Below are 18,070 nucleotides of genomic sequence, written 5' to 3'. Positions count from 1 at the left end.
TGTGAAGAAACAAAGATCCAATTCCAAACACAACTACAAATGGAAAACATCCATTCCCAAAGATGCTGTGCTGGAGTGTCCTGTAAGGCAGAGGTGGGAGGACAGACCAGGAGATCTAACAGTGCATAGGTAGCTACAAACTGATGAGCACTAGATTCTAGCAGTTACAGGTGGGTTTTCCAAGAGGAAAACATAGCTACAAGACATGAAAAAAATGTTCAGGCTTACAAGTAGCCTAAGAATTACAAATTGAAGAAGACAAGATGTCTTGGGGGGGTGGTTTTGGCAAAATATAGCTGACAGCTGAATCCACCCACACTATGATAATGTTAAAAACCATTATTCCTTTTCTCAGCCATTTATCATCTATGTCATCTAAGAAAAATCATGACATATAACTCTAAAAAATTAGAAACCTAAATGGTTGGATAAATATAAAAAGTTACAAAGCTAATAAAATTTTCGCTAACCTTAGTTGACAGGGTGGGTCTCCACTTTTTCCATTCTCTCTTGAGTTCACATCAGTTTTACCTCCAACCCACCATTCCCTGAACTGCTTTTGTCAGGGTCACCAAAGATATCCGATTTCCCCAAGTACAACATCCAAATATCAGTTTATTTTAGACTGGCATTTGACATTCTTAATCATACCCTTTCTGAAACTTCCCCCACTAGTTTCACAGGACCCTATTCTCCCCTGGCTTTGTTTTTTTGTTTGTTTTTGTTTTTTCTTGACTAGGGATCAAACTCAGGGGTGCTCTACCATTAAGCTACATCCCTAGCCCTTTTATTTTTTATCTTGAGAGGCAGGGTATTTCTAGTGGCTGAAGTTGGCCTTGAACTTGTAATTCTCCTCCCTCAGTCTTCCAAGTGGCTAGCATTACAGGCCTGTGCCACCACACTCGGATTTGTTCTGCATTTACTGAAGCCTTTAATCTGTGGTTTCAAACTTTGCTGCCCATTGAAACTACCTGGAGGGCTTTTAAAAAATATATGAAAGCTCAGAGAACACACTAGACCAATTAAATTGGAATTTGATGGGCACAGACATTGATATTTTTTAAGACTATTTGTAAAAATTAATGATACTTGCCAAAGCATAGTAAGGAAGGCTATTAAGGACCATCATGATAGGGGAGAGAAATGGCGTTCAACTCCAAATACAGCACAAACAAGTGGAGATTTATAGCCAAGTAGTATGGTCAGGTTCAGTAGATGAAAATTCGCTAAGAGGAAGTGTCAGGGGCAAGGGACATTCTGACTAGACTGACTTGACAGGATTCTTGCCAAAAACAAACCAGGGTGATCAGACATCTCCTGGGGATGGTGTAGAATGAGGGACCTGATCACATTCAGGATAGGATATTCTTGGTAAACTGACCTAGTAGAGTTCTTTTGTTAAAACAATTTTACCAAAAAAAAAAAAAAAAAATAGATGGGCCTAGGAGAAGTCTGACTAAAGTTTGGCTAAGCAGAGAGTCATTGTCAGCTTCCAGGTGATACCAGTGGTCAACCAGGAGACACAATTCTAAATTTTGAAGGGCCCCAGGGCTCAGTCCTTAGCCCACTTAGTGTCTTTTCTGTGAGGTTTTCAACACTAAGAGCACAATAGAATTATCAAGATAGTTTCCAAAATTACCAATGTCTGGGTCAAAGCCCAGAGGATATTATTCCATTTGTCTGGAACCAGATGGAGAATTGCTGTCAGTTATCTCACCCAATTTCATGGTGCCAAGGACTGTACATATAATTAACATTCGGAATACTTCATCTAAGAACAGCAGAACACACAGTCTTCTCAGGCTTACGTGGAACATTCACCAGGACAGACCACATTATAGGCTGTAAAACACACCTTAGCTAATCTAAAAGAATAGAGGTCATCCAAAGCATACATTCAGGTCACAATGCAATCAAACTAAAAAATCAATAAGGGAAAGATAACTGAAAATCCCAAAATGTCTAAAGATTAAACATCATTCTTCCAAATAACGGGTCAAAGACAAAGTGTCAAGAAAATTTAAAGATATTTTGAACAAAGTCCACATGAAAGTTGTGAGATACAGCAAAAGCAGTGGTAATAGGGAAATTTATAACAAAGAATGTACATATTAGAAATTCAAAGTTCTAAATTTTGTTTGTATGGTTTTACATTAAAGCTTTTGTCTGTGACAAAAGACCAAGAAAATCAACTTAAAAGTGAGAAAGGTTTATTTTGGCTCACTTTATTCCATGGTCATTTGGCCCTGTTTCTTTGGGCTTGTGGCTGCACAGTATATCATGGTGGGAGGAGTATATCGTGTATATCATGTGCTGGAGGAGACCTGTTCGTGTCATGACAGCCAGGAGGCAAAGAGGAAGGGACTGAGATCCCAATACTTTAACTTTCTTCTGCCAGGCCCCACCTCCTAAAGGTTCTGCCGTCTCCCAATAGCACCACAGGCTAGTGGCCAAGTCTTTGGGGTACACTCCAGATCCGAACTATAGCAGAAAGCGTCCACCTTAGGAAACTAGATAAAGAATGGCAAATTAAAACCAAAATAAGTAGAAAAAATAACTAGTAAAAGGGCAGAAATAAATGAATTAAAAACAATAGAGGAGGATCTGGGACTGTAGCTCAGTGGTAGAGCACTTGCCTAGTATGCATGAGGCACTGGGGTTCGATCCTCAGTACCACGTTAAAAAATAAAATAACGGCATTGTGTCCATCTACAACTACAAAAAAAAATTTAATAAAAAAAGAAGAAAGTAAATAAAAATGAAAGCTTGTTCTTTCACAATAAAATCAGATGGTATAGAAAAAGAAAAGAGGGAAGATTCAAATCACAACTATCAGAAATGAACTAGAGACAACTACTGATCCTTTGGAAAGGATGAAAAGAGAATATTATCAAAAACTTGATGGCTATAAACTTGATAACCTAAATGAAATGGAGTAATTCCTTGGAACACAACCTACCAAAACTCAATAGGAGAAATAGATAATAGGCTTATATCTATAAAATAAATTTAACAACTAATAGCCTTACAAAACAAAGCACAAGGCCCAGATGGTTATACTGATGAACTTTACAAAACATTTAAGGAAAAAAATCATGCCAATTCTTTACAATCTCTTCTAGAAAGTAGAAGTAGAAGGAATGCTTCCTGTCTCATTCTATGAGGCTAGTATTACCAAATACCAAAAACAGATGCAGACCAATGTCTTCCACAAACGTGCAAAAAAAATTCTCAACAAAATATTAGCAAATTAAACCTAACAATGTTTAAAAATAATTGCATACCAAGACAAAGGATTTAGTCCATGTTTGCAAGATTTATTCAATATTCAGAATCAATTTTATCGGGCTGGGGATATAGCTCAGTTGGTAGAGTGCTTGCCTTGCATGCACAAAGCCCTGGATTCAATCCCCAGCACCACACACACACAAAAAAACATCATAACAGAATGTTATCCATCCCCTGAACAGGCTAGTGAAGAAAAATATTTTTATTAGTTAACAAAGTTTCAAAAAGAGTTTTAAAGAGAGTCCTGTAGTTATCCAGGCTAATGAAGAAAAATCGCATGATAATATTAATAGATGTAGAAAAACATTTAATAAAACTCAACATTCATTTGCAATTTTAAAAAATGCAATCCAGACACAGGGAAACTTAAATGGATAAATAACATGCACAAGAACTTAATTCTGACATGATACTGTGCAAAGATCGGGAATGAGGATATGCCTCTCACCACCCCTATTCAACTGAATATAGGAAGACCTATAGACATGCAAGGACAGTGAACCCTTAGTGAATTCAGGAGACTTAGCCTTAAGCATCAGTGCTTGCTAACATTGGAAAAGACAGGACCACCAGACATTATGTGCCTTCTAGTTGAAGAACACACCAGCCTCTGTGATGTGGTCTTGTCAAAAAATTACAGTTGAATCTGATCAAGCCTCTAGATCCAAATCCCATTTAAAGGAAATAGAGTGGACAGAGAGGAAAGATTTATGATGAAGATGCATTTATTAAAATCCAGACTGTGGGAGATTATACAGAACAAATAGATCAGTTTCTTCAATGAATGTATTGCAAGGATAAAAGATATAGAAGGGTAACTTATAGTTTAAATGAGAATCTAAATAATAGTTAAGGGACATAACAACTGATTGTATTGTGCAGGCTCAAAATCTGGATTCAAAAATCTGGAAGAAGACTTTCGTGAGAAAAATTGGAAGTTTTTGATAAGGTTAAATAGTTGCTATTATTTTCTAAGGCTTGATAAGGATATCTTTTTTTTTTTTTGGTGTAGATGGACACAACACAATGCCTTTATTTTTATATGGTGCTGAGGATCAAACCTGGGTCCCGCCCATGCCAGGGGAGCGCTCTACCACTGAGCCACAATCCCAGCCCCTGGTTGTTTTTTTAAAGAGAGTCCTGTAGTTACGGATGTAGTAGTAGAGGACTTGCCCACTCTGTGCATGACCCTGGATTTAAACATCAGCCCTGCAAGAAGACTGGAAGGGAGAGAGATACACAGAGAAATAATTATAATTATTAAAGATACACAGATAAATAATTATAAATGAAATGATGCCTGAGATTTAAAAAATGGGGGGAAATATTAGCAAATTAAACATAGAGGTAGAAAGTAAACAGTATTTCTGTGAGTGGATAATTACTGCACTTAAGTAATGTGTATGTGTGTAGATCAACTTATCTATGCTGTCTTGTGTATATTTTAAATTTTCCACAATGAAGTATTTTTGTTGAAAATTCAGTACTTAGCTAGGAATGTAGCTCAGTGTTAGTGGCTTGCCTAGCATAAATAGGGCTCTGGGTCCTGTCTCCAGCACTGCAAAAATAATCAGTACTGTTTTATTAGTTGACAAAGTTTCAAAAAACTTAAAATGCCCAGGAGTTAAGAAAGCAACCTCACTCCCTGATAGAAAACAATTGATCAAAACTTTTTGGAAGGCATTGTAAATATGTATTAGTGTCAACTATCATCCAGACTAAGAATTTATCTCCAAGAAATAATCAAGGACGCCTGCAGGAATATATTTTGAAGACTGGACTAAGGACATATTATTTATAAATGTTGAGAATGAATGGGAGGTTGACAGCCTGACGTGTGAGGAGCTCTGCTGGCCCACTACCCAGTGAAATTGGTGCAAATTAGCTTAAAAAGCAGCCATAGCCTCTGAAAATGGTCCTAGTGGAAAACAGCAGCAAAAGAAAACATCTATCCAAAAAAAAACTATGAAAATTCAATGAGAAAGGTGAGACTGGTATTGAACCAAGACCATTCCAGCCGTCTACATTAACAGCTCCGGGAGTCAGAAACTCCATCTTGAGCCGCAGCATCTAACAAAGCAGGACAATCTCTCCTGCCATCTCCAAGCTACAGGGTTTCATTCTCAGAATGAGCTCTGCACTATAGCATTCCTCCTGCTGCCCCCAGCTGCCTGCTGCTAAGTCCCTGGGGAGCACAGTAAACAGTTCCCTCCTTCCACTCAACTCCCACAGGCACATGGCATGCTGAGAATACTGTAGCCCCAAAGGCCCTTCCTTTGGATCAAGGGACTGGGTTTCAAGCAATGAGAGGCAAACTAAGAAGACCCCAGGCTGCTGCATCTCTCTCTACCCACCAAATTCTCAGTGCCCAGAGGGAGTGTCACTCAGAAAGCATCTTGTCATTGTTCCCACCTCCAGCTCCAGAGTTCTGACTTGGAGATTTTTGACTGGAAGGAAAAACAGGTCATAAACAGCTCCTAATCTCTTTCCAAAGAAACTATCTTAATTTACAACAGTGCATGAAGTTTAAACCTAAGGGCACTCTCAAGAGCAGTGGAGGTTTTGTTGAAAGAATTAGGAGGACATTCTTGGATCTAATGGTACAGCCCAGACTGTATAGGCTAGCTAGTTTGCCAGGGAAAGCTAGAGAATAAGATAGCTGGGAGGAGCCTTCCCCAGGGTTAGAACAAATATCAAAAAAGACCACAGAAACTATTCCTTTAAAGGAGTCTAATTTGGTTAAACTCTTTTGTAGAGGAATTTATGCTCTATTAAAATAGTAGTGCAATTATCTGTAAATTACTGCATTTAACAACTAGTGTGGTCATCAAGAATGTAAGAGAGCCCCACCCAACTCTAGGTCATCCCAGGGTGATTGGCATGCCCAAACTTGCACTTCCATGAGGAGTAACATCAGAGGCTCAGTGCTGTCAATTTAGAGGTTGGAGGATTAGATTTCATAAAATAACCTAGCTGTTGCTAAATAAACAAACAAGCAAATAACAAGAACAAATCCCTGAGGAGAAGGGAGAAGTACCCAGAGATGCTACAACATATCTTTTAAAATGTCTAGTTCCAACAACAACAACAACAAAAAAGTAGAAAATATGCCAACAAACAAACACCCCAGAAGATTATGACCCACACACCAAAAGAGCAGGACCAGAAATTGCCTGTGAGAGTGACCTGGTATCAGATTTACCAAAAATATTTCAAAGTGATAGTTATTAAAATGTTCACAAAACTAAAGGGTAGTGTGATTAAATAAGTAAATAAAAGTACAATGACAATACCACATGAAATAGGGGATAAGGAAATAGAAAAGGTGAAAAAAAGAGCCAAATGGAAATTCTGGAGGTGGAAAGTATAATAAATTAAAAATTCAATGCAGGGCTCGACAGATTTGGACTATGTATTGGATGGTTTTCCATCACTGTGACAAAATACCTGAAAAAAATCACCTTAAAGGAGGAAAGATTTATTTTGGCTCATTTTCATTGGCTTCAGTTCATAGTTGTCTGGTCCCATTGCTGTGGGCTTGTGGTAAGACAGAACATCGAGGTAGGGAGCACATGGTGGCGCAGAGTTGCTCACCTCATGGCAGCCAGCAGAGGGAGAGAAAAGAAAGGGGCCTAGGACAAAATAAACTCTTCCCAGGTGTGTTCCCAGTTACCTGCTTTCTCTAGCTAGGCCCACCTACAGTCTCTACCACCTCCTAATAGTGTCATGAGCTGGGGACCAAACCCTCAACATATGAGCCTTTGGGGGACATTCCACATCCAAACCATAATAAACTGATGGAAGGAAGAATTAGCAAACTTGAAGGTGAAGTAATTAAAGATTATGCAAGATGAAGAACAGAGAAAAATGAACAGAACCTCAAAGAAATGAAGACAACATTAAATGCACCAAATACGCATAGGAGTACTAGAAGGAGGGGGAAAATATTTAAAGAAATAACTACTGAAGCTGGGCATGATGGTGCACGCCTAATCCCAACAGCTTGGGAGGCTGAGGCAGGAAGATGAAGAGTTCAAATCCAGCCTCAGAAACTTAGAAAAACCCTGTCTCAAAAAATAAGAAGGGCTGGGGCTCTAGTTCCATGGTGGAGCACTTGCTGAGCACTCATGAGGCCCTGGATTTCATCCAGTATTGAAAAAAAAAGAAAAAAGTCTAAATCAAGGCTTTTATTCTTCCAAGACAGTTAATGTTTCACTTACAAAAGACAAACACTAAGTTTCCCACAGTAGAAAAAAATGGAAAGGATTTTCTTAACAAGTTTGTTCCCTCCATGATTTTTGAAGCTCTTATTTTTTTTTCAACCAAGAGATTTATTGGGGGGGGGGGTGCCCAAAGGGGAAGAAAAGGAGAGGAAGAGAGCAGCCTGAAGTTCTTATTTTTGAGTAGATAAAAGTTTCATGGTAAGCACTTTTTTAAGGGCCCCTTTCAAGTCTCTGTTCCTCAGGCTGTAGATGAAAGGGTTCAACATGGGGGTCACCACTGTGTACATCACAGCAGCTGCAGGGTCTTTCTCAGCTGAGTGGGAGGAGGAAGGGATGAAATACAAAGATATGATGGTGCCATAGAAGAGAAAAACTACAGCCAAGTGGGAGCTGCAGGTAGAGAAGGCTTTCCACATTCCCCTTGTGGAGGGGACTCTCAGCACAGTGTAAACAATAAGAATATATGACACCAGGATGCAAATAAATGGAGCTATCATTAATAGCCCTGCTTCAAAAAGAATTGTCAGTTCATTGAGGTGTGTGTCTGAGCAGGAGAGTCTCAGGAGGGGAGTCACATCACAGAAGAAGTGGGGGATGGCATTGTCTGCACAGAACGAGAGCCTGGCCATCAGCAGAGTGTGCAGCAGAGCATTCAGATTGGCGATGACCCAAGATCCGACCACCAGCAGGACACAGAGCCAATGGGTCATCTTGGTTGTGTAATGTAAGGGGTGGCATACAGCAACAAAGCGGTCATAGGCCATCACGGCCAGGAGGAAATTGTCCATGTCAGCAAACACACAAAGAAAATATATCTGTGTGAGGCACCCAGAGAAGGAGATGGTCTGCATCCCTAGGATGTGATTGGCCAGCATCTTGGGGACAGTGGTGGAGGAGAAGCAGATGTCCACAAGGGACAGGTTGCTGAGGAAGAAGTACATGGGGGTGTGCAGGCGGGAGTCCGTGCTGATGGCCAGGATGATGAGCAGGTTTCCCAGGACGGTGGCCAGGTACATGATCAGGAAGAGCAGGAAGAGGAGCCGCTGCTGCTGGGGCTGCCTGGAGAGTCCCAGGAGGAGGAACTCAGAGACGCTCGACTGGTTTGAGTCTCTCATGGTCTGAGCCCAGCTGCAGAGAAGAGAAACAGGTCAGAAACAGAAGCTGAGGGTTAGATATAACAAGTCATGCTCCAGCCTTGGTCATGTTAAGGAAACCTGTATTAGAATTGCTGATTCCAGATTTTGTTTCTACACCTTGAGCTTCCAACTCTCAGTCCTACATGGTGCTGCTCCCACTGGACTCTTCCTTTTGTTTTACAAAATATAACAAAAACAACATTCACAGCCCTTCTCTGCTTTTAGGTTGGTCTCTGTTAATGTTCCCAGGCTTTCCCCCACAGGTTGGTAGCTCACAGGGACAAGAAAAACAGCTGATTGTTACTGTGTTTACCTCAAGTTCCAGCCAATGGACACGTGGTCCTTGCTATTTCTTCCTAAATGGAACATTTAGCAAGGGAGGCCTCAGAGAACATCACTCATTAGTAAAGAAATATTAACATCTTCCCTGTTAGGCTAGTACCTAGAGGGGTCAAAGCGATTGCTATCCCATAAGTCACCTTGGAGTTGCTGGTCAATGTTTCTCTTTATTCTAAGAATTAGAAAGACTGAGAAATACAGGCAGGTTCTGGGTGAATGAGGAGCAAATATTCATAGGCTTATCCCTCCATGCAGGGAGTCCATCTGGGGAAACCAGACAGGTATTTACAGTAGCATCCATGGCCACTGGGATTAGACTCCCTGAGAGTCTCATTAGAGACAAACAGAAAGTAATTGCCCATCTACTTCCTGGCGTCTGTGGACCAGAAACAGTGACAAAATGTACCATCTAACTCCTGAAACTTGATAAAGCAATCTGGGTGGAAAAAATTCCCTGGGACCTCCAATTTCATCATCTTGCTGAAGAGTCCATAATTAATAGATTTTTCTACTTATTTTCTTATCTTGAATAAGATTTTGCAATGTTGTCTGAATTAAATGCCCTTTTAAATTTTTCATATCTGGTTCTTTACTATGTAAAGTTGGTGACACATTTGCAGATAAGCGACTTGAAGGAGTGGGAGGGGTAGCATTACAGAATTGGGCTTGGTTCTTCAAAGCATTTCGGATAAAGGGTAACCTTTTTGTATTTGGGGGAGATTATCAGGAGAGCATAGCATGCTATAATTGAGGAACCCCAGGCTTGTGTTAATCAGCTTTTCCTCACTGACCAAAATACCTGACATAAACAGCTAAAAGAAGGAAAGGTTTGTTTTATCTCCTGGTTTCAGAGGTTTCAGTCCATGGTTGGTTGACTTCAATGCTTTGAGCCTGAGATGAGGCAGAACATGGTGGTGGAAGGGCATGGGGCAGAAGAAAGCTGTTCCGCTCATGGCACCAGGAAGCAGAGAGGGAAAGAGAAGAAGGGGCTACAGATATGAAATACACTTCCAGGGCATGCCACCAATGACCTACTTCTTCCAACGCATGGCCCAACCTTCTAAAGTGTCCATTGCCTCCTAATAATCCATTCAGATTTAATCCCCTAATGGATTAATCCACTGATGAAGCTAGAGCCCTCATGATCCAACCACTTCCCAAAAGTCCCACCTCTGTTCATTGCTGCACTGGGAACCAAACCTTCAGCATATGAGTCTTTGGGGTTCATTTCATATCCACACCATAACAATGCTCCTGGAGTAAACTTCTCTTGAGATGACTTCCCAGCCTAATCTACAGGTCTTCAGAGGCATGGACTCCAGAAGCCTGATTTATACTCCCTCACACCCTCCCCAGTGGGGATTGATGATTGGACTGGGGAAACTTGGACTTGGACTGAGGGCTGCCAAGTCATGATCAGTGGAGTTTGGGCTGTACATGTAAATCCAGAGGCTTGCAACTTTCTCCAGGCTGACTCACAGCTGAAGGAGCAAAACCCATAGATAAGAGCAAAATACATGCATGCACGCGCGCGCACACACACACATAATACGCATGCACATACACACACATGCATAATATACATGCACACACACACACACACATCAGAATAAGAGATGAGAATGTGGAAGAGTGAGGCACAGCACACAAAGAAGAGCTCATGTGGTAAGAGAGGAAGCAAGGGAACAAGAGGAGCCCTTACTCCAAGAAGAGCCCAACAACCTGGGTTCATGCACTGCCAGCTCCTGGCCAATTTCACCCTTTTAAGGATATCCAGATTGGACATTGGGCCTTCAGTTCCTTCAGAACTATTCTGGAAAAACAGAAAATAGGAGTCCAGAATACCTCCATGACCTGTGCTAACTAGAAAGGGCAGATACCTAAAGGACCCAGAGCAGTGGAGTGGGGAGGACTCCTAGGACCTTCCAGGTGCCTGGGTTTGGTGGGCACCAGCCCCATGGTGCCTTTTCATGCCTCTTCAGGGTAAAAGAACCAGAGCCACCAGCTGTAGAGCAGAGGCCCTGCTCCATGTCGGGATTCCCAGCCAGCAGTACTGTGAAAGATGGTGTTATGTGTGGTTTGGATGTGCTTTGTTTCCCAAGGTAGAGGAATCTTATTTTCAGAAAAGGGTCTGGACTCCAATTTTACCCCTCTAATAGAAGTAGATACATTAACCCCCACACCCTGGGAAAAGACCAATTTCTCAATTCACACAATCTAGCAACATTAGATGGAAGATGTAGGAGAATGCCGGGCAAACCCAAACCACGACAGCCCAGGTAGAGACTTTATTATGAAATATTAGAATTCCAGCAGAGAATGGACTAAAAAGACAAAGGCAGTATATGCACAAGAGAATGAATATATGACATTTGTGAACTTTGGACATGGCTGACACCATTGGGTAACTGAGATCCTCTGTCAACAAGAGGAAGAAACAGGACTCTGTGATAATAAAGGCCAGTGTGATTTCATGGAAATAACAGGAATGTGACCCAATTTCCTCCCCTGCTGTTGAAGTGGATCACACCAGTTATCTATAGAAATAGTAAAGGAACCAGATTCCTGTAATCCCAACTACTCAGAAGCCTGAGGCAGGGGGATTGCAAGTTCAAGGTCAGCCGGGGCAACATATGGAGAGATCTTGTCTCAAGGTAAAAAATAAAAAGGATTGGGGTTGTATTCAGCAATAAAGTACTCCTGGGTTCAATTCCCAGTATTCGGAAGGAAGGAAATGTTAATAGATGCAGAGTTCTGTAAGCCTGATGTTTGCTGCAGTGTAATTTACACTTGTGGGGAATTGAATCTGCTCAAAGTTGGGAATTAGCCAAACAAGTTATAATACAATCCACCTTATGAAATACCAGACAACCATACACATCACATTATTAAGGTGTTAGATGACTTGGGAAGTGATCAGTGGTAAAAAATCAGAATGCAAGACAGTAGACAATTTGTAGCCAACTTGAAGTCAACTTAAGTGAAAATTATTTTCATGTGCTTTTAACGGTATTTTACAAGTTACTTTAATTTTCTTCCTTAAGCTTTCTGAAATATTTTACAATGTGCAAATATCATATTTCAATTGCCACATATAATTTTAAAGCCTCTTGCTCACTTAAGTATGTCAAATTGAAAGATGGTATTTGTTCATTCATCTATTCACTAAAAATAGGTCACATGTGTGATTTGTGTTGGAGCCACGCGTTGCATGGGGCACCCATGGTGCACAATGTGTCTGAGTCCTAAGATTACATCTTTGAGAGGACCTTGAAGATGAAGCAGGAAAGGGAAGAGGAAGGAGCCATAGCAGACTAGATGGCCTCACATGTACAGTAACTCAAAGAGTAGTTTTCTTGGGGAGTTGGAAAAGGGAATGAAAGTCTCAGCCCAGGAGAACTGGCAAAGGCTTCAAAGAACAGGAGACAGTGGCTTGGGTCCTGGAGGTCCAGGGAGGGTTTGCTCCATGGAAAGGAAGACATCCTGGATGGGCAAAACAGCAAATGATGCTTTTCCCCTTGAATCAAAGGTGTATATTTTGCTAAATATGCCTCCACTGAGTAAGATGGTCAAATTGGAGGATGAGACACTATTGTGAGGTGGCTTCAGATTCTAAGTGAGAACCACGATTGTGACTATGGCCAAACTACCAGCCTTTCAACACAGTGTTTTGCCCCACAGAGAACTTCTAGGGGCTCTATTTTTTACCTCTGTTGGGTTCACACGCATCAGACCTCACCTTGAGGGTTTCCGGACTCACTCTTTCTCGCAAGCAATCCTAAGAGACATCCACAGCAGCATGATGATCAACTCAAAAACCATGTTAGAATCTCTGGGGAACTGGAAGGAAAACACTATCACCAGGACTCACCCAGAGATTCTAATTTAACTGGCTGAAGTTTGGCTAAGCATCAAATAGATATTTTCAAAGCTCCTCAGATGTTACTAACATACAGCCAGGACTGAAAACCAGTGTTGTCAATTCTGAGAGCATTTTCAAAAGGGAGTAAAAAAAAATGTGTGTGTACTGTGTAGATTGTCAGAGGGACAGCATTTAGCAAGGAAATGCTTGACTTTTCTGTAAAAGCATTTAAAGCACAGGAATTAGAAACAAATATCTTTACCTATGTAGGATAGCAGTGTTGAAGTTAAATCAGAACTCACTGAGTGTATTATACCAACTTCTTTGAAAAAACTTTGAGAAATAGATCACTACATTTTGATGAGTTGACAAAGATCTTTGGGCCTGGGAATGATAGATAGCTCCATGGTGCTTTCATCAGTAAGACCCTATCCTCCCGCCCACCGCTTTTCTTAGAGCCCCCTTCAAGTCCCTGTTCCTCAGGCTGTAGATGAAAGGGTTCAGCATGGGGGTCACCACTGTGTACAGCACGGTGGCTGCAGTGTCTTTCTCAGCTGAGTGGGAGGAGGAGGGGTTGAAATACACAGCGATGATGGTGCCATAGAAGAGGGAGACCACAGCCAGGTGGCAGCTGCAGGTGGAGAAGGCTTTCCACCTCCCCCTTGCGGAGGGGACTCTCAGCACAGCACAGGTGATGTGGATGTAGGAAGCCAGGATGCACACAAACGGGGTGATCATGATCAGGGCGCCCTCAGTGAGAATCATCAGCTCATTGAGGTGTGTGTCTGAGCAGGAGAGTCTCAGGAGGGGAGTCACATCACAGAAGAAGTGGGGGATGGCATTGTCTGCACAGAACGAGAGCCTGGCCATCAGCAGAGTGTGCAGCAGAGCATTCAGGTTGGCGATGACCCAAGATCCTGCCACCAGCAGGACACAGAGCCGGTGAGTCATCTTGGTTGTGTAATGTAAGGGGTGGCATACAGCAACAAAGCGGTCATAGGCCATCACGGCCAGGAGGAAATTGTCCATGTCAGTAAGTCCAAAGAGAAAATACATCTGTGTGAGGCACCCAGAGAAGGAGATGGTCTGCGTCCCTAGGATGTGATTGGCCAGCATCTTGGGGACAGTGGTGGAGGAGAAGCAGATGTCCACAAGGGACAGGTTGCTGAGGAAGAAGTACATGGGGGTGTGCAGGTGGGAGTCCGTGCTGATGGCCAGGATGATGAGCAGGTTTCCCAGGACGGTGGCCAGGTACATGATCAGGAAGAGCAGGAAGAGGAGCCGCTGCTGCTGGGGCTGCCTGGAGAGTCCCAGGAGGAGGAACTCGGAGACGCTCTGGTTTGTGCCTCTCATGGTCTGAACCCAGATAAAGAGACAACAGCAAATTCAAAACCTACATAAGGATGTTTAGGATGTGATCAGTTTCCAGGCAGGCCCACATTTGCAAATCTGTTCAGAGTTGCTAAAATAGGGTGAACCCCACCCAGCATGTACAGTTTCCAACACTCCACTCCAATGCTCTTCCTATTTGACTTGCTGATTCTTGTTTTGAATAGTTTTTAAAGAATTTTTTTTCACAATACCTTTCTTTATTTATTTTTATGCAGTGCTGAGGATCGAAACCAGTGCATCACAGGTTCTAGGCAAGCACTTTACCACTGAGCTACAGCCCCATCCCCTTGTTTTGTATATTTAACGCCAAAAAAGCACAGAATCTCAGACTGTGTGTCTTTGCTTACATTTCTCATTCTCTGTCCACCACCCTTCGTAGCTCATAAAGAAGCAAAAGAAATGGCTTGTTATTAATGAGTTTCTCTCAAGTGACAGCCAATGAAGTCAGGACGACTCTACTACTTCCTTTTTCTGTCAGATGTGACAAATGAGGTTCCTGAAAGAAGTCCATGTCTTTAAACAAATATTTATATCTCCACTACTGCGACCTTACCAGGGAGCTTGGAACTATGGCTACCTGTTTCTCTTTACCTTGACATGACTGGCTAGTGCTGCTCTGTTTTGTAGAGACTGGGGTCTTGGAAATGTCAGCAGGTCCTGAATGAGTGAGGAACAGATATTCGTGGACTTAGTCTTTCCTGCAGGAATGCTGTGTGGGGCAATCTCAGGGCAAGCATTTACAGAAGCCTCTTGGCCACTGGGACCAGATTCCCAAAGAGTCTTGTTAGAGACAAGCAGAGAATAATTGTGCCACCTACTTTCTCAGCCCCTTTGGACCCAACAATGATGACAAAGATTATCATCAAAGTTTAGAGGTAGCCGGGCACGGTAGTGGTGGCACACGCCTGTAATCCCAGTGGCTCAGGAAGCTGAGACAGCCTCAGCAAAAGCAAGGCACTAAGCAACGCAGTGAGACCCTGTCCCTAAAGAAAAGACAAAATAGGGCTGGGGATGTGGCTCAGAGGTCAAGTGCCCCTGAGTTCAATCCCCAGTATCAAAAAAAAAAATTTAGATGTAATTCTTTGGTCAAAAACTAAAGATATTAGAAATGAATTCATAAGATATAGACAAATCTGTATGAAATCCCTTGGGACTTCAAGCCTCATTACTTGGGTGATGTGAGTCTGTGCCCACTGATGTGCAAATTAGTTGTTTATCCCCTTTCTTCATTCAGTCATGGGTGTATTCCTGTTTTTTTGCAATTCTTGTTTCCTATGTCTGTACACCTTCGGAGGAAGATTACTGACACCATATCTTCTCCACTTGGAAAATGGGAATAGTAAGAACACATGACTTAGATGGGCTTAGTCTTTGAACATGTTTGAGATAAAGGGCAGCCTAACCCTGACAGGCTGTCTCTGTAATAACACGGCACACTATAGTTTACAAACTTCAGGCTTCTGGAGTAGATGTCTTTCGGATGTCTCATAGTTTACTCTTTACTTGTAATGGAAACCCCTGGTCAACACCGGCTCAGTGGGGTGAGTGGGGCACTGTGGAGTTGTTCAGCTGGGGTGTTGAAAACTGGCAATTGAACCTTGGCATTGATCTACCTGGGAAGGAAGTTGTGAGCTTAGATTTTGCAAGATGATATCCAGATTAGTCTGAAAGCTGAGAATCATCTACCACTAAAAATCCTAGCATCTAGGAAGAAAGTCTTTCATGAAAATAGCTTTTTAAAATATTTTTAGTTGTAGATGAACACAATATCCTTATTATTTATTTATTCATATGTGGCTCTGAGGATCAAACTCAGTGCCTCACATGTGTTAGGCAAGCGCTTTATCACTGAGCTACAACTCCAGCCCAAAAAGAGTTTTTTTTTTTTTTTTTTTTTTTTTTTTTTTTGCTATACTAGTCAGCTTTCTGGCACTGTAACAAAATACCTGATAAAATCAACTGAAAGGAGAAAATATTTATGTTGGCTCATGGATTCCGAAAGGTCTGTCCATGGTCTTTTTGTCTTGCTGCTTTCAGCCTATAGGACAGGGAGCATGTGGCAGAGCAAAGCCTGTCACTCTGTGGTATCTGGGAAGAGAAATAGAGAAGAAGAGGCCAGGATCCCAATATTTTCTTCAAGGACATGCCCCTGGTGACCAAACTTCCTTCTATGAGGCCCTCCCCTAAAGATTTTACCACTGTCCAACAGCGCCATCTGCTGAATCATGCCTTCCCCATATGAGCCTTTGTGGATGTTTAAGATCCAACACACATAGTAGCGTTGCCCAAGGCATCCGCCCAGCAGCATTTTTCAGGGCTCCTCGTTAGCAAAAAGCAAAGGGTAACTGTCCCCACTGGGGGTACGTGCAGAAGGTTAAGAAAGGACTTGAGTGGAGTCTTAAACTTGAAAGGGAGATTTCCATACAGGGGAGATGAGGAAGGGAGAAAAATGGGGGAGGGTGTTCTAGGCAAAGGGAAATAGATGAGCCCACAAAATAGCCTTGCCTCTTTGGGGAAAAGCAAGTAATATATCTGGAATTAGAGTGGAAAAGATCGAGCAGCTTAGAGGCTCCGCCACACTCTACTCACTGCACAAACATCCTTAAAGAGAACATCTAAAAGCAACTGTTGCCTCTGTTCACAAAACATACAGAACAGCCAGAGAACCTGGAGAACTGTCTCCCACCAAACATGTAGCAATTTACACTCACAAAGTGTTATGGGGTTTTTTTTGTTTGTAGTAGGGAACAGAGGTGTCCATTACAGACTGCTCTTTCTAGGAGTACGGTGTATTCTCATGCACTGAAAGCTTTTTTTTTTAATCTTTATTTTTATTCTTTTTTTAAAAAATTTTATGTGGTACTGAGGATTGAACCCAGGGCCTCACGCATGCAAGGCAAGCACTCTACCACTGAGCTACAACCCCAGCCCCTGAAAGCTTTTTTGAAAAGAAGATCCTGATTCAGCAGGAAAGAACCTTTCATCCAAGTAATCTCTTTCAGAAAGTCTAAGAAGCAACACAAGCCAAAATGAGGTAGAGCTAGGAATACTGTCACTAAACAAAGCATGCTTTCAGAGGGAAAAAAAAGATGACAGAGGACAAAGATCTTCCACCACGAGAAGATCAAACCCAGAGTGAGTGTATAACATTCATGAATTCCTATGCAGTCCAAAACCAACAGTAACTCAAAAGGTAAAAGCTATGAACACATAACTGAATGTTAGTTATTAGAGTTTACAAATAAATGAATCAAGAGGAAAACAAGGTCTCTGAATCTTCCAATCTTCATAGATACCTATTTGAATTCTATTTTATAGATATAGATTTATCGCAGGGAAAAAAAAGTTTGATAGATGTCTGTTCCACATAAAGAGACCCCCAAAACACAGAGGAGGTTGCAAAGGAAGAAAGGCAACCCTGAAGTTAGCACTCATGGGGAAAGCTGCCGAGACCCAGTGGGGTTATCCACCATGGGTGGGTGTATCCACCATGGCCCCTACTCAGTTATTAATAGAGGATAAAGGGAATTTGAATGCAAATAGCAGTAACCTGAACCTTAAGTGGGTCTTGTGTGGGCTCCTAGGAATGTAGGTCATGGACATCAACACTGCAGTGGACAGGACACAGCAGACCCAACAAGATCTAGCTTCAGGAGCTGCCTTATGTGCTACCAGATCATCAGACCAAACCAGTAGGTGCACTCAATTTCCAGTGTTCTCTCATTCATAGTGTGTTCCTTTCTCTCCCCCTCCCTCCCCCTTTCCTACTGGACTTTCTCTCTCCCCCTGGTGGGATAAAGCAGTGCTCTTGACTCCCTTGACTGAGTTCT

At 42.0% G+C, this 18,070-nt stretch overlaps 2 protein-coding genes across 2 annotated transcripts; both read right to left on the bottom strand.

Annotated features, from left to right (window-relative positions):
- Nucleotides 1–7,623: 7,623 nt before the first annotated feature.
- Nucleotides 7,624–8,635, bottom strand: LOC124080064 (olfactory receptor 1361-like). The gene has a single exon (XM_046425933.2). The coding sequence runs from the start codon at nt 8,624–8,626 to the stop codon at nt 7,682–7,684; it is 945 nt and encodes a 314-aa protein (XP_046281889.1). The 5' UTR covers nt 8,627–8,635; the 3' UTR covers nt 7,624–7,681.
- Nucleotides 8,636–13,265: 4,630 nt separating this feature from the next.
- LOC124093605 (olfactory receptor 1F1-like) lies at nt 13,266–14,201 on the bottom strand. The gene has a single exon (XM_046446142.1). The coding sequence runs from the start codon at nt 14,199–14,201 to the stop codon at nt 13,266–13,268; it is 936 nt and encodes a 311-aa protein (XP_046302098.1).
- Between the last annotated feature and the right edge of the window lie 3,869 nt (nt 14,202–18,070).

The sequence above is a fragment of the Marmota monax genome, unplaced genomic scaffold, assembly GCF_021218885.2.
Source record: "Marmota monax isolate L192 unplaced genomic scaffold, Marmota_monax_Labrador192_F-V1.1 WCK01_AAM20220418_F8-fsc00035, whole genome shotgun sequence".
In the NCBI taxonomy this organism is placed as follows: Eukaryota; Metazoa; Chordata; class Mammalia; order Rodentia; family Sciuridae; genus Marmota; species Marmota monax.
The sequence above is the reverse complement of the archived record's forward strand: the minus strand, read 5'-3'. Positions and strand labels throughout refer to the sequence as shown.